Source organism: Nerophis lumbriciformis, linkage group LG05, assembly GCF_033978685.3.
Source record: "Nerophis lumbriciformis linkage group LG05, RoL_Nlum_v2.1, whole genome shotgun sequence".
Taxonomy (NCBI): domain Eukaryota; kingdom Metazoa; phylum Chordata; class Actinopteri; order Syngnathiformes; family Syngnathidae; genus Nerophis; species Nerophis lumbriciformis.
The window spans coordinates 40,307,236-40,333,716 of NC_084552.2; the positions used below are offsets into that span (position 1 = coordinate 40,307,236).

A 26,481-nucleotide genomic window follows, 5' to 3' on the forward strand; every position below is an offset into this window, starting at 1 on the left:
AAAAGCAGCAGTCTTACGTCAGATTTATACTTTTGAAGCAAAGTGATTATTTGTTTTTTTGGCGACACCTATATGCAATAATTCATTAAATTAGGCGCATGCCGCAGTAATTTTAATGATGCGGACACGTTTGCTACTGAATACTATAATACTCTTCTCCCTTGGAGACTTTGTATATGTAATATCCATCAATCCATTTTCGTCTGCTTATCCAAAGTCGGGTCGCAGGGGCAGCAACATAAACAGGGAAATCCAGACATTCCTCTCCTCAGCTTTTTTGTCAAGACCAGCTGGGACACGTGTTCTGGGTCTACCTCGTGGCCCAGAACTTGTTCGGGAGGGGGCATTCTGACCAAATGCTCGAACCACCTCGCCTGCCTCCTCTCGATGTGGAGCCAGATGCAAGTGTATGTGTAATATGCAACTATATTTTTTATGCTTGTTAATATTGACAAATGTAGTGTTTTAGACAACGCTATGAATATGGAACTTGGAGACAAGCTATTTTGACATAAATGGATTGCTTACCCAAAATCAACAGGAAACGTCCCCGGTGGACCAGAAGAACTGTCCATCAAGTGAGTCAGTATATATCGAAAATGATGCATGTGTCGTATCGCAGTGTTGTGCATTACAAACTGAAGCGCGTTTAGTGCTGAAGGAGAAGCTAGATCAGGGGTCGGGAACCTTTTTGGCTGAGAGAGCCATGAAAGCCAAATATTTTAAAATGTATTTCCGTGAGAGCCATATAATATTCTTTAACACTGAATAGAACTAAATGCGTGCATTTTTAAGTAAGACCAACATTTTTAGAGTATAATAAGTCTCTTTTTCTTCTTAATAACATTGTTAATCTGAAGGTAACCAATAATAAATAAAATACTTCTTACCATTAATGCGACTTCTGGTGCTGTATGGTTTTGCTGATGGCTTTGTAGTCTGGTTGATACGTGGTTATTTTTAACACTGTGATTACCAGCGGAATTATTAATTACTTATGGTGATAAGCAATGTCAGCTAGGATTTATCTGAGAGCCAGATGCAGTCATCAAAAGAGCCACATTTGGCTCTAGAGCCATAGGTTCCCTACCCCTGAGCTAGATTATCTCTTACTGTAGTTACCTTTTTACGGCTATTACCGTAGCATGCTGATGTGTTACTACGCTAGAAAAAGAGTTCCTCAGTGTTTGCTCTTACAATAACAATTTCGCTCCAGCTTGGTTATTATACAAGTTACGGAACTTAAATGAAGTATTGTTGATGGTTTTTGAATGCGTTTGATTTGATTGCTCCCATTCGCTGCATTGCTGGCCACCTTGAACAAGCCTATATTTACGTTACAAAAAAAACAACTTGTGTCTTCTTGTCACTCATAATAATTGTGTACGATAGGCTACATTAAAAAAAAAAAGTGCAGTTCCCCTATATTGCGCCTAGTTGTAAGTCATTTTCAGTATCTATTACATTGGACAAGTGAACAACAAGAGTTACAGTGCAACTGAAAAAGTGGATAAAGTGCACAACAGCGTTTCATAGACAAACATAGTTCATTAGCCTTAAAGCTGGAGACACACCAAATATCTTGGTAATGCTTACTAAAAGCACTTTTTAAGCTGTCTAAATTCCAGCATCAATGTCTTGGACAACACACTTCCAACACACTATTGTGGGACCTAAGACATATTTGAAATAGGTTAAAATATATATGTTTGTTGTAAGGCCGGTGTTCTGGCGAGACATGCTCCCCATTGGAGTTCATGGCCCTCCCACTCCCACCTTGGGAACATGTCTCGCTTGAACACCGGATGAACAGTATCGTTGTTTATTCCTCTAATATTGTGGATGTCCAGTGCAACCTATTGACTAACTTAAATGTGACACATTGTGCGGTTATGTCTTTCAATGTACTCGGCCATTTGACTATGGATTATAAATATTCTGCACAATGGTCAGACATTTTAAAAGAAGACAGAAAGGAATGAAATATATATATTTTCTCCACAGATTAGATATCTTGGAAGTTTTATGTCCAAATAGCCACTGTTTTAAACCGTTGCTTTTCAAACTAAATTCAGCAGATATGTAAACACTATACAAATGTCCATTTGTTTATCAAAAATATCAAACTGCATAAATACATATTGCCTTTCACCCTTTTAATGCTCTTATTCTCAGAGACACAAAAACACGACATGTTTGACAGTTTAATACCTACACTCAGAGAGCCCTTTTTTTGTCCGATATTTGTCTTTGTAAGCAATCTCTCTTTCGTTGTATGAAAAAAAACATTTCTGGTCTCTTCCAGTATTTAGCCTTTTCGTGTTTGACAGGCACACTCAGGCCCAAATTACACATTGGCCGCAGCTGCAAATTGCAAAGCACTTTGGTGTTATGTAGGAGGAAAGCAACACATTTTATGAAATTATGGATGTTTTTAAGTGAGAAAAGTGGAATTTAGTCCAGGAAAAAAAGAGGCAGAAGGTAGGCGTAAGATGGATTCTATTCATTTGACTCAATTCTTCCATGGACAAGGTCCATGTAGGGATGTTTGTGTGTCGTGTCGAGGAGCTCTTGATATCAGAGGAGAGGTATGAGCAAAGAGCAGCAGAAGGGGATTTGGTGAATTACTGGGCTGCAGCCTCAGCATTCAGTCCAGGGGATTAGCAAGAGGACCGAGGTCCAGGAGAAAGGGCTGGGATGGGCTAAAAGAGAAGGGGGATGGGGTGTTCAGGGGGTTCAGTGTTTTTTGTTTTTTTTTGAAGCTCTGGTCAAACACTAAGAGTTCAATGGCCAAGAGGTAATGTTTACTATCACAGAGGGGCGTCTACAACGTCAACAGGACGGATGGAGATTAAACCATAAACAGCACGTCATGTAGAAGATCTTTGACAAGCACTATATCCTTAAACAGCAGAGCACTCATTTCTTTTAAAACAGGGGTGTCAGACTCAATCACACAGGAGGCCAAAATTCAAAGCACACAGGCCAAAACAGGATTAATTGACCCCAGACCCCACCCTTGTCCCCGTTTACATTGTTTGATCATTTATTGCTTTATTCATCTACCAACCCCCCCCCCCCCCCCCCCCCCCCCTTTCCATCCATCGGTTGAGGTGGGTGGGGCTGGTGGTAGCGGGGGTGTATATTGCAGCCCGGAAGAGTTAGGGCTGCATGGGTTCCTGGGTATTTGTTTTGTTGTGTTTATGTTGTGTTACTGTGCGGATGTTCTCCCGAAATGTGTTTGTCATTCTTGTTTGGTGTGGATTCTCAGTGTGGCGCATATTTCTAACAGTGTTAAAGTTATTTATACGAGCACCGTCAGTGTAACCTGTATCGCTGTTGGCCAAGTATGCTTTACATTCACGTGTGTGTGCTGCTGAAGCCGCACATATTATGTGACTGGGCCAGCATTCGCTGGACTGGGTGAAAAGCGGATGTGACGATTTTTGGGAGGGGTACTGAAATTTGAGAGTCTCCCGGGAGGGTTGGCAAGTATGAGAATTAGCGGTGAATGCGGTGTTACCGCGGCACCGTCGCTGAATATAATCGGCGGGCCAGCTCTAGTGTTAATTTGATATCGCCTCAAGGGCCAAGTGAAATTACACTACACTGAGAAATTTGGCCCCCTGCAGAGCAATTTAGTTACTACAACCTTGGGTATCTTACACCTCAATGCAGTCATCCAGCAGCTTGTGTCATGTATGGCCATATAAACATAAACTGCAACAGTTTACCTCCTCACAACCACTTTGGCTATTCGCTTGGCTTTTAAGTCACTGCTACACCCTTCCTGTCTCGGATTGCACTCAATCTACGAAAGGCGCGCTGACAGTCGACATGACACGTCCCATTTTGTCTGAATAGTCACTCAAGCTCAGCGGGGCAGATGCTCGGCGGGACAACGCACTCTCTGGAGCAAGGCAGCCATTCAGCTGTGTCTGTTACCTGGCAACAGAGGCTCCTCCAACCTCCTCTTGCAGGGACGGGAGCAAAAAAAATAAATGTTGGAATACCAATCAATAATTATGGTTAAAATAACAATAATAATACATATAAAAATAATTAAACGAACAATAACAATAATAGCACACTCATAACTCCAGCAAATGTATCCAGATGTTTAAGCTTAAAGTACCACTGATAGTCACACACACACTAGGTGGGGTGAAATTATCCTCTGCATTTGACCCATCCCTTTGTTCCACCCCCGGGATGTAGGGGAGCAATCATTTTAGTGATTTAACCCCCATTCCAACCCTTGATGCTGAGTGCCAAGCAGGGAGGTAATGGTCCCATTTTTATAGTCTTTGGTATGAGTCAGTCGGGGTTTGAACTCACGACCTACCAATCTCAGGGCGGACACTCTAACCACAAGGCCACTGAGCAGGTTTTAAACTTAAACTCAATAAACCGATGTACCGTATTTTTCGGACTATAAGTCACAGTTTTTTTCATAGTTTGGCCAGGGGTGCGACTTATACTCAGGAGCGACTTATGTGTGAAATTATTAACACATTACCGTAAAATATCAAATAATATTATTTAGCTCATTCACATAAGAGACTAGATGTATAAGATTTCATCGGATTTAGTGATTAGGAGTGAGATATTGTTTGGTAAACGTATAGCATGTTCTATATGTTATAGTTATTTGAATGACTCTTACCATAATATGTTACGTTAACATACCAGACACGTTCTCAGTTGGTTATTTATGCCTCATATAACGTACACTTATTCAGCCTGTTGTTCACTATTCTTTATTTATTTTAAATTGCCTTTCAATTGTCTATTCTTGGTGTTGGGTTTTATCAAATAATTTCCCCCAAAAAATGCGACTTATACTCCAGTGCGACGTTAATATGTTTTTTTCCTTCTTTATTATGCATTTTCGGCCGGTGCGACTTATACTCGAAAGCGACTTATACTCCGAAAAATACGGTAAATATAAATTGTTCCAGTTATTTGATATTTTGGTATCGTCAGCTCACCAAGATGATGATGTAAAAATAGTTAATAATAAAACATCCAAAATGGCTGCTATACCTTCAAGGCCGCGTTAACCTAAGTGTGTGTGGGAGGGGGGCAAAAATATCAACCATTTTAAAAACATGTTTTTTCATGAATCTCCTTCGCGACGGCAGATGCATCAAGAATAGTGCTGGGGGGTTGTAGTCCCCACATCTGCGGTCCCTTCCAAGGTTTCTCATTGTCATCCCATTTGGTTGAGTTTTTTCATGCCCTGATGTGGGATCTGAGTCGAGGATGTCGTTGTGGCTTGTGCAGCCCCTTGAGATACTTGTGATTTAGGGCTATATAAATATACTTTGATTGATTGAGTAGTTGGCACCCTGGCCTCTCACACCGGCAACCTGGGTTTGCAGCCGATAGAGTACACACAATCGCTTCACAAAGCTGAGCTGTCTGTGATTGACAGCTATAAGCACCAATCATTGCATTACACCGTCAATATTGGATGGGGGCCCCTATACTTCAGCCCAGATAAGCCTGTGCATTAATGCCTCCCCGCATACTTTGGTTTTTCAAGGTATGACACAGTTCTGCAAAGTAGCACTTTATGTCCCTCCTGTTGCGCTGCCTGTAACGCGGGAGACGTGCAGAGGCGTGATAGATGATCTACGATGACCCCTTTCACTACACTGCAGACACTCCCTGCTCGTTGGTCACTATTCCCACGGTCAATGGCGGCCGATAACACTCTGAAGCTGGACGTGTCATTTTCAAAGTCCAGCCTAGTAAGAAACTAGGTTTTGGAGACGCGGAGACACATTGATTCCTCGCTTCTGCCATGAGCCGTCTTCCACCTCTGTGGCTATTTAAGGTCCATCACACATTTTGGACCTGGACCAAATTGTTATCTGCACAGGATATCATATATGCTCCACATCATGGCACTATAAGTTGCTCACCTGTTGTACCACAAACACAAAAAAGAGTGGAACGTTAACTTAGATTTTGTCATGTCTGTGTGATCATGTTTTGTTTCAGTCATGTTCGGTTTTGTTTGTGGACTTTTTGTGCACTTTTGTTTGTTTTGTCACTATAGCAACCCATTAGTTTTCACCTGTCATGTCACGCACCTGTTTCACGTTTTGAGTCACGCACCTCTTTTCACTGATCATGTCACTGCTATTTAAGCCTGTCTGTTTCTGTTGTTCGTCCTGGTGACATTATCCTTTCATACCATGCTACTTCTGACACCCCTGCTACCTCTGTTTGTTTCATGCTACCATAGTTCCATGCCAAGTAAGTTTTTGTTTATTGTTCATAGTTTCTGCCTTTGTGCAAGTTTTGGTTTCATTAGTCAAGTTTGTTCACCGCCATTGTGCGCGCCTTTTGTTTGCTTTTTTTTGGTAGTTTGTTAGTGTTATAAATAAAAGATGTCACTACCTTCACGCCATGGCCGGTCCAAGTTCACTTGCATCTCGGGAAAACAACCACTCCATAGTCCACGTCCTGACAGATTTTAATTTACCACATCTTTGACCCCATAGCACAGATCCAATTTAATATGCACAATGCATATCACATCGGGGCTTTTTTTAACTGATTGGCTAATGAGCTGCCGAGCCCAACCGCAGCTGTGTCCCAATCTTTACATGGCTAAAGATTGTACTAGCGTGAAAGATTCCTTCAAAATGGATGCACGCTCAGGGCAACACAATTAGCATATTTTCCGGACTACAAACCACGCTGGTATATGAGCCGCACCCACTAAATTTTAGAGGAAAACAATATTTTTACATATATTAGCCGCACCGGACTATAAGCTGCAGATAATTACTGGTACGTAGCGATATGGCATATTTACATATAATTATTTTGTAAATGTTTATTTACATACCTTAATTGTTTCCAAACGGGGCCTCGAACAGGGCAGTAAAACAACTGATTAAACAAAACAGAAAAGTCATTGATGTCTTTAGTCAGCCTCCTCATCTGAGCTGAAACCACTGAAGTCGTCTTCTCCAGTGTCTGAGTTGAAGAGCCTCACAAGAAAAGAACTTCCTAATACTTTGTATGAACACTTTGAGTTTGAACAGTTTCTTAAAGTGGATCGTTTTAATACATTGTTTGATTTCTTTGCTTAATTATTTCAGTTGTTTAGCCGTTATCAGAAAATCCATATATTAGCTGCAACTTTGTATAAGCCGCAGGGTTTAAAGCTCGGGATAAAAGTAGTGGCTTATAGTGCGGAAAATACGGTACATTTCCAGATTTCTTGTTACACACATACAGGATGTGCATGTATTCAAGGAGTGTGCATGTCTTGTCAAAACACCGGCTTGAATTTGAGAGCAAGCCGCAACGAACACGTCCAACCTCAGTGCGAAAACCACTTCTAAGATACTATTCCTCACCACCATGGCCGAAAAGGTACTATGTCTCTGCCCTGCAACATTATCACCGGAGGACTGGAGGAAAAGGAATGGCTAAGCATACTACACCGACATACACACTGAGTAGAACGACTCAAGAAGCTAACTGCTAAAGCTTCAATATAAAGTAGGAGTGATTGATCCAGATGTCAATACTATCGATACCTAGTATAGTATCAGTTAGGGTTGTACGGTATACCGGTATTAGTATAGTACCGCAATACTAATGAATAATTTTCGGTACTATACCGCCTCTGAAACGTACCGGTACCCCGCGCCCCTGTCGTCGTCACGTCGTGTTATTGCTGATTTATGAGCAGACGAGCATGTTCGGCAGCGCACAATCACGGAGTACTTACAAGCAGACACAGTGTTTAGACAAAAAAGGGAGAACGGACACATTTTGGCTCAAAAACTAAAGGTGAAATTATAACACTGAAACACCCTCAGGAAGAGGTGCTTTAAGACATGGCTAGCTAGCTAGTGGCTGAAGTCCAGCCGCTGTCGGCAGTGTTTTAGCTACTTCTAAATCACTAATCCTCGCTTTCATAGCGACAAATAAAGTATGTTTCTCACTGCAGGACGAGTAATAGCTAAACATGCTTTACTACGCACCGTAGCTCACCGGCGTCAAAATGTAAACAAACGCCATTGGTGGATCTACACCTAACATGCACTGTAATGATACCAACTACAGGAGCGATACTACTATGATTACGTCGATATTTTCTGGCATCACAACATCTTTCGTTTTTTTTCTTATTTATATTATGCTTATAAACTCAGGAAATATGAGGACTTTGAATATGACCACTGTATGATCCTGTAACTACTTGGTATCAGATTGATACCTACATTTGTGGTATCATCCAAAACTAATGTAAAGTATCCAAACATCAGAAAGAATAAGTGATTATTACATTTTAACAGAAGTGTAGATAAAGCATGTTGAAAGAGAAAGCAGATATTAACAGTAAATGCACAAGTAGATTATTAATTCATTTTCTACCACTTGTCCTTAATAATGTTGACAAAATAATAGAATGATAAATGACACAATATGTTACTGCATATGTCAGCAGACTAATTAGGAGTTTGTGTTTACTTACTACTAAAAGACAAGTTGTCTAGTATGTTCACTATTTTATTTAAGGACAAACTTGCAATAAGAAACATATGTTTAATGTACCCTAAGATTTTTTGTTAAAATAAAGCCAATAATGCAATTTTTTGTGGTCTCTTTTATTTAGAAAAGTACCGAAAAGTATCGAAATAATTTTTGTACCGGTACCAAAATATTGGTATCGGGACAACACTAGTATCAGTATACAAACGATACTCAAGTGATTAGATATATTTTATTTTTATTGTTTTGATTATTACAGCATATTATTTTTGTCATTTTTGTTTTTGTTTACAAACTAAGGAAGTACGTTTCTGGGTACAGGAAGGTTTTGAGGGCAAAAGCAAAATTATTTAAATGGAAGCTAATTTTAGTTTTTTGTTTTTGTTGAGTTATTGTGCACTGGTTACTTTATTTGATTTAAAAACTGTATGTAGCATTCACTACCACATATTTAATATGCTACTACTACTATTCTAATTTCAATGAGAAAAGCTTTGTAAAAATGTTATTGTGTTTACTTTAGTTACATGCTATAAAACATTTTCAGTTCTATAATCTTTTTTTCAAAATATCGGATTGGGACTGGAAATCAGATTGGATAAGAGGTCAAAAATGTTGATCGGGACATACTTATTATTTACATAAACTGGTTGTTGGTGCAGTGTTTGGCTGTGCTTAGGTCTGATTTGTGACATTAAAAAAACTTGTCTCTCCAAGTAATACCATAATATCCAACATTGAAATACAGACGGAGCAGGTCTAAGTGTTCAATAAAAACAAGGCAGAGATTTTATCCAACCAATATATTTAATATTGTTGGCCTCTGTGACCTTACACATGGTTTGAACAGTAACCAGAACAATAAAACAATGTACTTTAATCATGATTGCTGTGATGATTTGTTAATTAATGTGATCATTTACCATACCACGAGATGGAGCCTGCGTACCACTGGTGGTACACATACCACAGTTTGACAATCCCTGTTTTTGGGTTGGGGCGGTGGGGTATATGTCTGATTCAGTGGTAAAACACCACAAAAATCCAAACACCTTATTTCAATGAGCTTTGGAGTTTGAATTGAACAACATTCATTTGTGGACCTCCTTCTGAACGCCGCATTCATAAGTCTCATTTTGCCTCCTAATTGAGTGATTTCCTGTGTGGAATAATTTCACCTCCCCGTGCCATCGCATCTAATTTCTCACATTTTTTTCTGAACAGACATACTTATCTCTCTTTTTGTCTCTCCTCTCCTTTCAGGTGACTCATCTCAGAGCGGTAAGACATTTTATGTATTTATTTCCCCTATTTCTGCCACCTTCGGCCTGTTCTTTTTATGTACATTCACCTGATGACTGATTGGCTTCATTAGTGTTGCCACCTGAGCATCACTCGGAAGAGGTACACCAAGGGGCGCCGAAAAGGGGGGGTAAAGGAGACGGATTCTAGGGGCCCATGATGGAGGGGGGCCCAGAGAGGCCCCTAATGATGATGAAATTATAATACTGAAAAAATAATGACACTGTGTTGGGGGCCCTGTAAAGATTATTTTCATGGGGCCCAAAATCCCTAGCGGCGCCCCTGGGTACACCAACGTTATATTGGCCTTAGGCCTTTTTGCCTTTTCTGTCTGACATTTCCAGAATGATCTTTTTTAGGGATGTCCGATAATGGCTTTTTGCCGATATCCGATATTCCGATATTGTCCAACTCTTTAATTACCGATACCGATATCAACCGATACCGATATCAACCGATATATAGTCGTGGAATTAACACATTATGATGCCTAATTTGGACAACCAGGTATGGTGAAGATAAGGTACTTTTGAAAAATAATAATAAAATAAAATAAGATAAATAAATTAAAATAATTTTCTTGAATAAAAAAGAAAGTAAAACAATATAAAAACAGTTACATTGAAACTAGTAATTAATGAAAATTAGTAAAATTAACTGTTAAAGGTTAGTACTATTAGTGGACCAGCAGCACGCACAATCATGTGTGCTTACGGACTGTATCCCTTGCAGACTGTATTGATATATATTGATATATAATGTAGGAACCAGAATATTAATAACAAAGAAACAACCCTTTTGTGTGAATGAGTGTGAATGGGGGAGGAAGGTTTTTTGGGTTGGTGCACTAATTGTAAGTGTATCTTGTGTTTATATGTTGATTTAATAAAATAAAAAAAAATAAAAAAATAAAGAAACGATACCGATAATAAAAAAACCGATACCGATAATTTCTGATATTACATTTTAACGCATTTATCGGACATCTCTAATCTTTTATTTTCAAATTGGTGAATCCATATGTTGACTGGGGCTTGGTTTAAGGTTGTTTTTTTTGGTGTACATCAAATCCCCCCAACGTTCTTAAGCCTAGAGCTGCATTGCTTTCCAATGTAAATGCAAATTAGAACTGTTTATATATGACACAGCGGCTAACCATGGGCACTATCATGTTTCATTGTTGGAATTATTTTTCTGTGAGGTTGTTATGCTGCAGAGTGTGCATACCTTGTATTTGGTAGCTGTTTTCTCTGTGGATTAATTAATCATGTTTGGTTTAGTTAAAAGGAACTCCGCTGCAATTTGCTCTACTCTCCGGTTAGTCAAGTGTGAACGTGACAGAGGTGGGTAGAGTAGCCAGAAATTGTACTCAAGTAAGAGTGCTGTTACTTTAGAGATTTATTACTCAAGTAAAAGTAAGGAGTAGTCACCCAAATATTTACTTGAGTAAAAGTAAAAAGTATGTTGTAAAAAACTACTCAAGTACTGAGTAACTGATGAGTAACATGCACACACATATCATATATATATATATATATATATATATATATATATATATATATATATATATATATATATATATATATATATATGTATATATATATATATATATGTACACACATATATATATACACATATATATATATATATATATATATATATATATATACATTGATATATACAGTATATAATTTACATTTATTTATTTTGCCGTTTTTGTTTACATGTTAAAGGTGTTTTAATGAATATACATGCATGTTTAACACATATAGATTCCTTTCTTTCATGAAGACAAGAATATAAGTTGGTGTATTACCTGATTCTGATGACTTGCATTGATTGCAATCAGACAGTAGTGCTGATAACGTCCACGTTTTCAAATGGAGGAGAAAAAAAGTTCCTCCTTTCTGTCTAATACCAAATGAAAGTGGATGGTTTTTGGCATCTTATTTGTCCAGCTTCCATATTCGTTTTTATACACTCCGTAGCTCGCTAGCTTGTTTGCGCTGGCTTTCGGTGACTCTTATTTTGAAAGCGCAGGCGCGATTGAGCGGCACTTTTATTGTGAAGACAGAAACTGTGCAGCCAGTCTTTAGGCTTTTGACGGGATGTACGATTGAAATAAAAAAGGGTCTTTTTTCCTTCACACTTGATTGATTGATTGAAACTTTTATTAGTAGATTGCACAGTACAGTACATATTCCGTACAATTGACCACTAAATGGTAACACCCGAATAAGTTTTTCAACTTCTTTAAGTCAGGTCATGTGACCCCTGGCTCTGTTTGATTGGTCCAACGTCACCAGTGACTGCATCTGATTGGTGGAACGGAGTGAACGTGACCAGTGACTGTATTTGTTGAAACGCAGGCACTATGAAGGTCTGTCTGACAGACCAAAACAAACAAAGCGTGCATTAACAGATCGATAAAAATTAGTAGCGAGTAGCGAGCTGAATGTAGATAAAAGTAGCGGAGTAAAAGTAGCGTTTCTTCTCTATAAATATACTCAAGTAAAAGTAAAAGTATGTTGCGTTAAAACTACTCTTAGAAGTACAATTTATCCCAAAAGTTACTCAAGTAGATGTAACGGAGTAAATGTAGCGCGTTACTACCCACCTCTGGAACGTGATCATCTTAACTCTGGTGCAGTTCAAATATGAACGCTTCATGGATCAAATACATGTATTACTGTTAAAATTACACCAGAAAATCATGCATAAATGACAAATATGTGTCTCTTTTCTGTACACTATCCGTGTGTGTGTGTGTGTGTGTGTGTGTGTGTGTGTGTGTGTGTGTGTGCATAATTTTAGTTTTTTTTTTTTTTTTTTTTTAAATCTAAGCTGGTGAACATAGCAAAATATTTAAAAAAAACGACATATTGAACCCAGTAAACAACATTTTGGTTTGGAATAATTGAGTAACATCATGTGATATATCACAAAAGCTAACCAATCAAATACCAGTGTAAACGGTACGCACGCTGCACCGAAGAGATGGGAAATGGATTATACGTGTATAGCGCTTTTTTACCTTCAAGGTACTGTCGGAGCCAGATATTTACATATATCCATGTTTAAGTGTTACTTCTTTACTTTTATAGGTTTCCGTATTTTAGATTAGATAATTTTAGCTGCGCTAGTGAACACTTGCTGTACTGGATTGGTCTCACGTTTATTTTCAAAGCTTTGAAAACAAATCACAAAATACCCATTCTGTCTGGTGGTCAAATTGAACTCAGCTTATGTGTCATCAAAAGAACTTGGGATTGACCAGTAATTTAAATTCCCTTGGAGGAACATCTGGTCTAAACGCAACAGTACTCAAAGCGCTTTGACACTACTTCCACATTCACCCATTCACACACTCATTCACACACTGATGGCGGGAGCTGCCATGCAAGGCGCTAACCACGACCCATCAGGAGCAAGGGTGAAGTGTCTTGCTCAAGGACACAACGGACGTGACTAAAATGGCCGAAGGTGGGACCAAACCTGCAACCCTCAAGTTGCTGGCACTGCCGCTCTACCACCCGAGCCATGTCGTCCCCTAATTACTTCTTTATTTTTGGTCCAGAGTACCAAAAGTGTGAAGGCAGCCTCAAAAGTCTGCCCCTTGCTTTACTGTTCTGTTAAATTAAATCCACATCCCAGTCGTTTGTGTATCGGAGCTGAAATACTGTGAAATACGTAAGCATTCGTTTAAAAAAATGCCAATTTGGTAAAAATGCTGACACGTCACAGCAGACTAGCTTTCTATTAACACGTCGTTTGGATAGTGCAATTGTGCAAATCACACACGAGAAAGATGGGACGGCCGGACTAATGTAACGTAGCAACACCTCCCTCAAAAACAGGCAGGAAATGAGATGAGCTCAGTTTAAAACTCCCCGCTTGCAGCAGCAGTTTTTCGCTGACATGTCACAGTTTCTTATCTTAGCATAATTAGCTTCTCTCCGCATTCTATTAGTATGATTTACCACAATGTGCTGCATGGAATAAACACGCTTTGGGATCTATCCTGTCTAATTATGTATCTTAAGCACTGTTATAGATAGACAAGCGTCCGTATGAGTTGCAAATTCAAGCATTTAGCATCTTCTCAGATTTATTAGGTTTTCATTATAAAGCTTTGATAGTCAGCTTCGTGTGCAAAAAAAAAGATCTGGCAGTCTGTTTTTTTATTTTTTACAGAGAATAAATAATTGTATTAAAACAATTCTGCGAACAGAGGGAGAAGAAAAGGGGTTATCGGTCACTATGACGGGACAAACACTACATATATATTATTTTATTGTTAATATTAGTGTAATTGTAAATTGGGGTGGTCAGTTAATGAAACAAGCAAAACCATTGAAACCTGCAGGGGTATCATTCAGCTATTTTTCAGAACTCATGGACTTTCTCAAGGTCTATTCACACAAAGCTAATCGTACCGTGCTTGGGCCTACTTTACACTTAAAGTGTGGCATGTTGAGCTAGTGTAAACCCACTAATCACACAGTTACCGCCCTCTGTCATGATTAGAAGAGGTGAGCGAAGGCACAGCACAATTGCATGCATACAATATAGAACAGGGGTGTCAAACTCTTTTTAGATTGGGGGCCACATAGAGAAAAATCTACTCCCAAGTGGTCCGGACTGGTAAAATCACGGCAAGATAACTTAAAAATGAAGACAACTTCAGATTGTTTTCTTTGTATAAAAATACAAACGTTTGTAGAACAAGCACATTCTAAACATGTACAAATCAAAATGTTGTTGGGTTTTGTTTACACTTACATGTTAATAGTATTCAATCTTTATTTGTCGTTATTTATACTTTCTGAATAAATGAAGTGATGATGTTCATCAGTCAACTCATTGGTGTTAATTTTCAATCTTGCAAGATGAAAAAATAATATCAAAATCAAATTCCAGGATGTTATTTACGTAGTTTGCTCATTTTCCTCGACTGGTGCATTAACATCAAATGTTTTTTTGTAGCATAAACTACAAAGATACAAATAATTGCTATTGTGACATCTAGTGGACACATTTAGAACAGTAGTTTCTTTTATTTAAAAATTTCGGCTCATTTTTATACTTCGCAAACTCATCCTACGGGCTGATCCGGCCCGCGGGCCGTACATTTGACACCCCTGCTATAGAATGTCTGCAATCACTCTTCACAGATTCCAAAAGATAGCCAACACAATTAGTAATATTAATGAAATTAGGACTTTGACAGTTAATGGATTAATTTGATTAGAAAAATGCTTAGATTAATATTATGTAGGGATGTCCGATAATGGCTTTTTGCCGATATCCGATATTCCGATATTGTCCAACTCTTTTATTACCGATACTGATATCAACTGATACCGATATCAATCGATATATACAGTCGTGGAATTAACACATTAATATGCCTAATTTGGACAACCAGGTATGGTGAAGATAAGGTACTTTAAAAAAATAAATAAATAAATAAAATAAGATAATACATTTTTGGACAACCAGGTATGGTGAAGATAAGGTACTTTAAAAAAAATAAAAATAAAATAAGATAAATAAATTAAAAATATTTTCTTGAATAAAAAAGAAAGTAAAACAATATAAAAACAATTACATTGAAACTAGTAATTAATGAAAATTAGTAAAATTAACTGTTAAAGGTTAGTACTATTAGTGGACCAGCAGCACGCACAATCATGTGTGCTTACGGACTGTATCCCTTGCAGACTGTATTGATATATATTGATATATAATGTAGGAACCAGAATATTAATAACAGAAAGAAACAACCCTTTTGTGTGAATGAGTGTGAATGGGGGAGGGAGGTTTTTTGGGTTGGTGCACTAATTGTAAGTGTATCTTGTGTTTTTTATGTTGATTTAATAAATAAAAATTTAAAAAACGATACCGATAATAAAAAAACAATACCGATAATTTCCGATATTACATTTTAACGCATTTATCGGCCGATAATATCGGCAGGCCGATATTATTGGACATCTCTAATATTATGTTGCTTTGATCAATTATTTAATGTAACTATAAAAGTTGATAAAATCTGGACTGTATGGATAAATTTAAATATGCGGACATAAAGTGGATAAGGACAGTGGTGTGTGGGTGCAGTGATCTGAGTGGCGGTGAACAGCGGAAAGTTTTGCTTACATTTGTATTAATGCACACATGGTAAAACTGCCATTCCAATGTTGATGATGTGCACTTATTTTAAAAAAGAGTGTTATGGCAGGCAGAAATATTGTTGAGGCATTAAGGCTTTAAAGTATTGTTTTTCTTTTTTTTTCTCAATAATAAAACCATCATTATAGTTTTATTATTATTATTATTATTATCCATCCATCCATCCATTTTCTTATTATTATTATTATAGATATTAGCAGTCACAGCAGCAGTAGTAGTAGTATGAATACTGAAATAATCGATAACTGCAGCCCTTGAAAGAAATGCAGACACTTAAAATAATCCAAAAGTCAAACGATTTATTCGTGCGCGTGTAGGATGTGCCATTTAATTGATTGGTCGCTCCTAGCGCAAATAAATTAAAGACAGCCTCAGCTTTGCACAGTAGAAATAGACAGAACAACTTCAAATGAGATTTCGACATAATCTACAAAGTCAGGGAAATTGGAGTATTTCAACAGCGTAGAACTGAGGCACAAGCAAAAAGACCAAAGGAGGGGGAATTTAAGTTCAATGCTCCAACTTGAAATGTTTCATAAGTTGGTCTAAAAATAGTTGTTTTTTTCCTGAAATGGTATCTGCTAATGTTGTTGTTAATGCAGGAAGCGTTCAATGACACGGCCAGCATACTACCGATGCTCATCAGGTAAACATGGCTACCAGCTTTCCCCTCAGGCAGGTCATTTGTTAGCTAATATTGGTTCATTTTGGCCATCCTCTCATGCAAAGCTTATCAGGCTATGTGGTCCTTTTCCACGTGGAGACAGTCAGTCTGCAAGCAGAGATCTTTATCTGCAGGCCAATTCCACTTGGACTCCATCAAACGACATTGAGAGAGATGTAAACATCTTTTTTGTGCATCTGCCTGTCTCCGCGTCCCAGAGCTGTGTTCTTCACTCCACGGACGATTAGCATCTCTCGTTTTGCCTTTTTTCTTTTTTTCTTCCACGCAAGTCTCCCTTCACGCAAGCGCAGCGACAGGATTGGCCTGCCCGCCACGGGGGAGCGCTTGCTGAGCCGCACATTCACAATTTGGAAAATAAAGCGAGGGTTTCACTTAGCAGAACACATTGTTTTTCTCAGCCTTCTCCCTGCAGAGTATCAACAGTTAGACAAACCTTACAAAACAAAACCAAAAACGAGTTTTGATGCTTCCAGCTATTTGTTTAAACCAGTGTTTCTCAAATGCGGGTACGCGTACGCCTGGGGGTTCTTGAAGGTATGCCAAGGGGTACGTGAGATTTTTTTTAATATTCTAAAAATAGCAACAATTCAAAAATCCTTTATAAATATATTTATTGAATAATACTTCAACAAAATATGAATGTAAGTTCATAAACTGAACATCAAATCAAGTAGGCTATTCCATTCATTACCATAAACCCAGAGTTTCCCCCATGCCATGATGGTTTGACCCTCACTAAAATGTCGGTCAAAAAGAACTGTGAAAAGAAATGCAACAATGCAATATTCAGTGTTGACAGCTAGATGTTTTTGTGGACATGTTCCATAAATATTGATGTTAAAGATTTCTTTTTTTGTGAAGAAATGTTTAGAATTAAGTTTATGAATCCAGATGGATCTCTATTACAATCCCCAAAGACGGCACTTTAAGTTGATGATTACTTCTATGTGTAGAAATCTTTATTTATAATTGAATCACTTGTTTATTTTTCAACAAGTTTTTAGTTATTTGTATATTGTTTTTTCCAAATAGTTCAAAAAAGACCACTACAAATGAGCAATATTTTGCACTGTTATACAATTTAATAAATCAGAAACGGATGACATAGTGCTGTATGTTACTTCTTTATCTCTTTTTTTCAACCAAAAATGCTTTTTCTCTGATTAGGGGGTACTTGAATTAAAATAATGTTCACAGGCGGTACATCACTGAAAAAGGTTGAGAACCACTGGTTTAAACCATCTGACATTATACAATTTCAGTTTCCGTTTATTTCGAACATGCATACGATACAATGTAATGCATCATACATTTCCAGTTGTTTCATTACAGCACGTCCGAAAAGGAGTAGGAAGAAGCAGAGCTTATTTAATCCTACCCCTTTTCATACCATAGCAATTTTATCCAATTTCCTTGTTCTCTGTAACAGAACAGTAAATAAAATAAATAAATAAATAATATACCATATTAAGCAAACAATATTAAATACATGAATAATATTTGTTTCAGTAAAAAGAAAAAAAGAAAAAAAAGAGTTCAAGATCCATCCATCTATTTTCTACCGCTTGTCCCTTTTGGGGTCGCGGGGGGGGGTGCTGGAGCCTATCTCAGCTGCATTCGGGCGGAAGACGGGGTACACCCTGGACAAGTCGCCACCTCATCACAGGGCCAACACAGATAGACAGACAACATTCACACTCACATTCACACACGAGGGCCAATTTAGTGTTGCCAATTAACCTATCCCCAGGTGCATGTCTTTGGAGGTGGGAGGAAGCCGGAGTACCCGGAGGGAACCCACGCAGTGACGGGGAGAACATGCAAACTCCACACAGAAAGATCCCGAGCCCGGGATTGAACTCAGGACTACTCAGGACCTTCGTATTGTGAGGCACATGCACTAACCCCTCTTCCACCGTGCAGCCCTGACCTGCTTTTATCAGATTGATCATCTCGAAGCAATAATACCACTCTATTATCCTTGGAACCACAACCAGCCGGCATGAGGGCCCACATTCACATAGCCAACAAAAGGCATCAAGACTCACATTTCCATTGCAGAGGAGAGTGCTAATGAGACATCTACCTGAGATAATTACTGCTCAAGGAGTCCAAGCTCTCAAACGGGGAAGCGCTGCAATTAAATAGCCTCTCATTTGCTCCATTTGAGGCATTATTTACGCTGTGTTGCACACCTCGAAACCTGGACTAGGAGATTTGGGACGGATGCAAGCATGACTAAGCAATGTTCATGATAATTAGGACTAGAAATTCCCTCAGAAATGCCAAAGAAAGAATCAATCTGAAGACTGTAATGCTGCTTAATAGGGGTGTAAGAGTATGCCGTAATTAGGCACTTTTCTAATGTTGACAACATTGCCATGCAATTCATAGTTCTGAACATAAAAATGATGTCTACATGTAAAATTACATTCCAAAATTGTTTTTTAGGCTTGTTTTTTTAACCAATTTTGGAATGACCACTTTTAGCTCCAAAATTGTTGGCGGGCCTACATCAGTCTTCTGCATGATGCTGCAGAGAATCAAACCCATGCCATCTGGCATAACAGGTGGATATGTAGACCATTATTACTGTGTTACAATCAACATTTGGCATATATATTTTTTTGTAACACTTTATCATGGGGAACATATTCACCATTAATTAGTTGCTTATTAACATGCAAATTAGTAACATATTGGCTCTTAATTAGTCATTATTAAGTACTTATTAACAGTGTTGGGTTAGTTACTGAAAACCAGTAACTAGTTACAGTTACTAGTTACTTTATTTCAAAAGTAACTCAGTTACTAACTCAGTTACTTACACCAAAAAGTAATGCGTTACTGTGAAAAGTAACTATTTAGTTACTTCTTTTTTTCTTCTTTTTTTTTTAAAGCTCCCATTAATGCCCTTTTTGCCTTCATTTCAGTACTGTTATTGCACTGGAGAATAATACAATCTGTTGATCAACTTGACATACATTTTTATTTTCCTTTTAACATAATTAATGAAAAACAGTGCAACATAAAAAGGCATTCCTCCTTTCTTTAAACTTGGACCAATGACCATGAATAAAAAACAAGTTAAAGTGCAACATAAGAAGGCACATCATCTTCCTTGAAACATAAAGCCTGACATCTGGAGTGATGCTGCTGTCTTCCACACTTGGAGCCATGGATTGTAGAATACTTGTTTTCAGTGGCAGGATCATTGACACAGATGGTGAAGTTTCAGTGCTCAGTAGAGATGGAACACTTTTGGACCTCACCTGCCACTCTCACATCATCATCAGACAGGGTGACATTTGTCTTCAGGGTGTTGTGGGTCAATGCAGAGTATATAGCTGCCTGCTGCTCCAACATATCATAAGTGGAGTTCCACCTCGTTGGGACATCATGTATGAGCAGGCAGCTTTAGCATTTCTTGCTTTGTCTTAAGCACATGAGCAGCTGTTGTGCTTGGGTGGAAGTAAGAAACCTTCCTGATCCTCCCAAAGAGGCGCTCCATCCTATTGACTGAGATTCCCTTCTGTGATGCCAAATTCACTACATGTGCAAAGCACCTATCTGTGGTCCCAGTCCTGCCTCATTCTCTGTAATTATTTGATTTTTGGCATTATCACGTGTGACTGGGATATCTTTATCTTCCATTCCTCCGCTGCTTGTGTCAGTACCTGCGCAAGGTGACTCTCGTAGAGGGGGCGTGTCTTCTCATCTCCCAGTCTGCTGTGATGAAGTGAGCGCTTACAGTTCCGCTGGACGTCCACCCGTCTGTCATGAGCGCAACAGATGATGCTCGGGATAGTTCATCCACAACTTTTTTCTTCTCCTGCTCATAAAGATCTGGCACAATCTTATTGCTGAAGTGGGTGCGCGACGGGATGTCGTAACGTGGTTCAAGCACGTTCAGCATGTGTTTAAAACCCTCGTTTTGCACAACCGAGTCTGCACGTATAAACACACCGATTCAATGGCGGGGGCGTTCAAGCTCCTCCGTTACTCCGCTCGCCATGACCACGCTGTGTGTGGACTGAACGTGCCAACAACTTTTTTTCCCCACACCCACACCCCCACACACATAGACCGCGCCTCTTTTCTTCTCTCCGGCTTGTGACAGAGGAAGATTCAGAAGAACGACACCGGAGCGCTTCTGTTTCTAGCCGATACTACATCAAAAGTAACGTAAAATAACACAGTAACGCATCATGTAGTAACGGTAACTAAATTATTGAATAAAAAAAAAACGCGTTAGATTACTAGTTACCGCCGAAACTAACGGCGTTACAGTAACGCGTTACTTTGTAACGCGTTAGTCCCAACACTGCTTATTAATGCCTTATTCTGCATGGCCTTATTATACAACCAGTAAGCCATTAACTAATATTCTTCCCACAATAACCTCAGAATTATTGCTTATTAGTAACCCTAACCCTAACCTATATAAGTTCCCCTAGTGTCCAAATAACTCAAAATTAAGTCATTGTTACTTTAATAAGCAACTAATTAATGGCGTGTATGATCCCCATACTAAAGTGTTACCATATTTTTTCAGTTTAAAACTTGTTGTTATTCATACTGCTCACAGCTTGGCTAAAGTTTGGATAAGTGATTTAAAGTAATATGTTGACATTGAAGACCGTGTGGGCTAACAGTTGGAGAAAATAGTGGTGGAACATTGACGTGAGTTCCTAAAACATATTATATTATTTTCTCTGTTTTCTGCTCAGTAGTCAACTATTTATTTTGCAACTGTCTGATTTGGTGAATAATCATACAAATCCCAAAACCAGTGAAATTGGCACCTTGTGTAATATCTATATTTCTTTAAAAAGGCACACCAGTGTATCCATCAGCAGTAACTGCTTTGAGCTTCTAGCAGCACAGTCGGTGGCAGCCTGATCGATAGGCGACCCAATAGGAGTTATGAGCACCATAAATCAACTTGCCTCGGCTTGAACAACATGCACACACATTTTCTTACCCCCTAATTAAAGTTTAAACACTTCCAACCCCCAGTCGTTAGGACTGAGCTGTTACAAATCCTCAATATTGTTTTTTTTTTTCATTATGGCCACCAACATTCTTTAATGCCGATTCAAAATAAGAACTTGAACCAACCAGGATATTCAATATGGATTGTGCTACTGCTGTAATGTTGTATGGTATTACAGTGTGGCAGGCTGCAAGGTGCTATACCTGCATGTGATTAATGAGGCCCAGGTGGAATGTTATCACTGCAAACATGGAGAACACAAGGTCAGGGTCATGCAGCAGTCAGAACAGGATTTTTGCCTTAGGGGTCCCATTAGAACATGAAGAGAAGGAGATACTGTATTCGTGTTCATGGTGATGACACTGGTGCTAAGCATGTTGTACAAGCATAGATATGATTAAAATGAGTCAGCGCACATACTGTACGTAATATGGATCACCTTCAAAGTTTTATAATCATGAGACAAATGGTCAATGACTATTTGCTAAATTCCTTAGTGCCCCTGCAAAGAGGTTTTGCTCGATAGTGACCGTGTTTTCCAACCAATCTTGCTACATGTTTTGTATTTTTGTCAGTTCCCTAAAGGTGTGTACCACATTTCGCCGTGATTACGGTAAACACACTAAAGTTACACTAGGTGTTGTGCAGCGATTGCCAAGCTACTTGGAACGTGTAGTAAGCTAAGCTACGAGTTACTCTCAATTCAATGTAGGTAAGCTACATGGGAAGCTAAGAAAACAATGACTTGAGTGTTGCGTGGGAATAGTTGGTAATGGTTATGTGCAGTAAAACTTTTCATGAACTCAACTCACCTTAATGTGTGTTCTTAAATGTGTGTTGGACGTATTTGATGAAGAGAGCAGTGGTGATTTTAGTTTACAGAGTATAAGGTTTGCGGTGTTGTTTTCTCTAAACGCACACACATTATTGTGGGTTTCCTGGACGTCGTCGTCATCACTAAAGGATAAATCTAATCTGCGAGAAAAAATCCCTCTGCCATGTTTTTTTTTGTTTTTGGAGTCGTCAGCTTGAAGCGTCCCTCTGTCTCCAACTCCCTAATCGTCATGTGACATGAGTGCATGACTGTTATAATTTTGCTTACTAGTTTCGATGACCCACCTTATCTTGCCTCTGATTGGCCAGTCCGTAATGTTCTGCCCTAACCTTAGCCAAATGTGACTCACCATACGAACACCAAACAATCATCATGGATTTTCTCCGTATGTGTGGATGTTCTCATTCATCAAGATCATTGTATTTTCTCCATATTTCTTTGGGCCTGGATTTGCAGTCCATTTCTTTCTTTGTAGCTCTGATTTAAGCTACATCGCTACATGTGTCTAAAAATAGCTAAGCTACAAGAATCGCTACAAAAAAGTAGTGACGCTACCACCAAGCTACTGGGAAATGTAGTTAAGTTATGTAGATTTGCTACATGTAGCTCGTTACTGCCTACCACTGTTTTTTTGTACAGTGCATTTAGCCGGTGTGAGAAATTTCAAGTGAATACGACTTCTGCGGGGTAAGCATTTAAGAACAGGGGTGTACAATTAATTTTAGCTCAGGGGCCACATGGACAAAAATCTATTCCCATGTAGGCCGCACTGGTAAAATCATTGCATAAAAACCTAAAAATAAAGACAACTTCCGATTGTCTTCTTTGTTTTTACTTTCTCAAGGAACAGAACGAGCACATTATGAAAATATACATATCACAAATTATCCTCTTAAATACACTTCAAGTTAGTTGAAAATTCTGAGGAAAAATTGGTGCAGTTTCAAAACGAAAGAGTGCGGGTACTAGACTGTAGTCCAGACTTGTCTCCCATTGAAATTGTGTGGAGCATTATGAAGCGTAAAATACGACAACAGAGAACCCGGACTGTTGAACAACTTAAGCTGTACATCAAGCAAGAATGGGAAAGAATTCCACAAGAACTTGTTTTTTTTATGCAATAAATACTACTACTACTTTTGAGCACCACACGTTTGTTATAAGACACAAAACTTCACAATACTAGTAAGTATAGCTAATATGTTTTAATTGCTAATTTCAAGATCAAGTTTTTAAAGCTTAAATATAATTACTTTTTTAAAGAAATCTTACCAAGACTATTTTGACTTGTTCCATTAGCAGATTTGTTTTGCTAATTGCAAGCAAAAACAACTTGTGTTATTTTTGTTTCACTCATTTTAAAAATGGTGTTTTTTCCAGTGTAGTTTAGTAGCAATGACTAGCTATTATTGTAATGAACTTTTCATTTCCTAAAATCAAAATAATAATTCACGCTGGTTAAACTTGTTTGCATCATTGCACTTTGCTAAAAGAAACACTTTTAGCCAGGCGTGTCCAAAGTGCTGCCTGATGGCCATTTTCAGCCCACAACTTTTGTTTTTATTGGCACACTGCCTATTGTGAAAATAAGATGAGTTATTAATGACATATACAAGTATTATTGAAAAATACACACATGTTTAATCATTTTAATACAAAGTTTTTATACTGTATACATATTGACCTCCATTGGACTGGTTTTAGTGTCAACATTTTTATTTGAGAATGTTATCTGCCTTGCGATATATTGCATTTGTTCATGTTTCTTTTAAATAATCCTTAAATTAAGAAGCTGGGCTATTTTATATTTTCTTTTGCACATTGTTCCCTTATCGTACCAAAAATGAATCGAACTGTGACCTACCTTAAAACCAATGTGCGTAGAGAACCGTGATTACGACGTATCTTACAGCCCTGATTAGTTTTGCATGTAAAGTACACCCTGCAGCAAAAATTAGTGACTTTTTAAGAGGGTGTGTGTGTGCATGTGTGCATATATGCGTGTGTGCAGACAAATAGAGAGCTTGACAAATGTGCTTGTTAAAAAGAGGCAGGCGTCTGTGAAATGATCGGCCAATTAAATCCAATCTGTTCCAAGAGACAGATGACATCATACTGTAAAAGTGCACAATTCAATATATAGCACATGTGTGCTTTCAGTGAACTGAAGCCTGGTTCTCTGCATCATCTAAAACAGTGGTTCTCAAACTTTTTTCGACAAGTACCCCTTACGGAATTTTTTTTTTTAATTTAACAAGTATATTTAATATTTTTGGCCACTGTAACATTACACACAGTTAAAACAGTAACACTGTGTTTGAATAAAGGAAAATAAAACACTGTACTTTAATCAAGTGATTCTTTGGCGTACCACTAGTGGTACATCTACCACAGTTTGAGAATCCCTGATTCTAGAAGTTAAGGATTTGTCAACACGTTCACTAAAGATCTACAGTCGCAATCAAAAGTTTACATACACTAAAGAACATAATGTCATGGCTGTCTTGAGTTTCCAATAATTTCTACAACTCTTATTTTTTGTGATAGAGTGATTGGAGCACATACTTGTTTGTCACAAAAAACATTTATGAAGTTTGGTTCTTTTATGACTTTATTATGGGTCTACTGAAAATGTGATCAAATCTGCTGGGTCAAAAGTATACATACAGCAATGTTAATATTTGGTTACATGTCCCTTGGCAAGTTTCATTGCAATAAGGCACTTTTGGTAGCCATCAACAAGCTTCTGGCAAGCTTCTGGTTGAATTTTTGACCACTAAATGTGTTGGTTTTCTGACATGGACTTGTTTCTTCAGAATTGTCCACACGTTTAAGTCAGGACTTTGGGAAGGCCATTCTAAAACCTTACTTCTAGTCTGATTTAGCCATTCCTTTACCACTTTTGACGTGTGTTTGGGGTCATTGTCCTGTTGGAACACCCAACTGCGCCCAAGACCCAACCTCCGGGCTGATGATTTTAGGTTGTCTTGAAGAATTTGGAGGTAATCCTCCTTTTTCATTGTCCCATTTACTCTCTGTAAAGCACCAGTTCCATTGGCAGCAAAACAGGCCAACAGCAAATACTACCACCACCATGCTTGACGGTAGACATGGTGTTCCTGGGATTTAAAGCCTCGCCTTTTCTCCTCCAAACATATTGCTGGGTATTGTGGCCAAACAGCTAAATTTGTGTTTCATCTGACCATAGAACTTTCCTCCATAAGGTCTTATCTTTGTCCATGTGATGTCAGATGAAACAAAAATGTAGCTGTTTGGCCACAATACCCAGCAATGTATTTGGAGGAGAAAAGGTGAGGCCTTTAATCCCAGGAACACCAGGCCTACCTTCAAGCATGATGGTGGTAGTATTATGCTCTGGGCCTGTTTTGCTGCCAATGGAACTGGTGCATTAAATGGGACAATGAAAAATAAGGATTACCTCCAAATTCTTCAGGACAACCTAAAATCATCAGCCCAGAGGTTGGGTCTTGGGTGCAGTTGGGTGTTCCAACAGGACAATGACCCCAAACACAAGTCAAAAGTGGTAAAGGAATGGCTAAATCAGGCTAGAATTAAGGTTTTAGAATGGCCTTCCCAAAGTCCTGACTTAAACGTGTGGACAATGCTGAAGAAACAAGTCCATGTCAGAAAACCAACACATTTAGCTGAACAGCACCAATTTTGTCAAGAGGAGTGGTCAAAAATTCGACCAGAAGCTTGTGGATGGCTACTAAAAGTACCTTATTGCAGTGAAACTTGCCAAGGTACATGTAACTAAATATTATCATTGCTGTATGTATACTTTTGACCCAGCAGATTTGGTCACATTTTCAGTAGACCCATAATAAATTCATAACATAACAAAACTTTTGTGACAAACAAGTATGTCCTCCAATCACTCTATCACAAAAAATAAGAGTTGTAGAAATGATTGGAAACTCA

At 38.4% G+C, this 26,481-nt stretch overlaps 1 protein-coding gene across 7 annotated transcripts in view; it reads left to right on the top strand.

Moving 5' to 3' along the window:
• The window catches only part of LOC133606397 (neurexin-2-like), an 873,942-nt gene that overhangs the window by 276,897 nt on the left and 570,564 nt on the right, over positions 1 to 26,481 (top strand). For all 7 annotated transcript variants that reach the window (XM_061960335.2, XM_061960334.2, XM_061960329.2 and 4 more), the window contains one exon: positions 9,790 to 9,807. In XM_061960335.2, the coding sequence (XP_061816319.1) occupies positions 9,790 to 9,807 (18 nt within the window). The remainder of the gene's footprint in view (positions 1 to 9,789; positions 9,808 to 26,481) is intronic.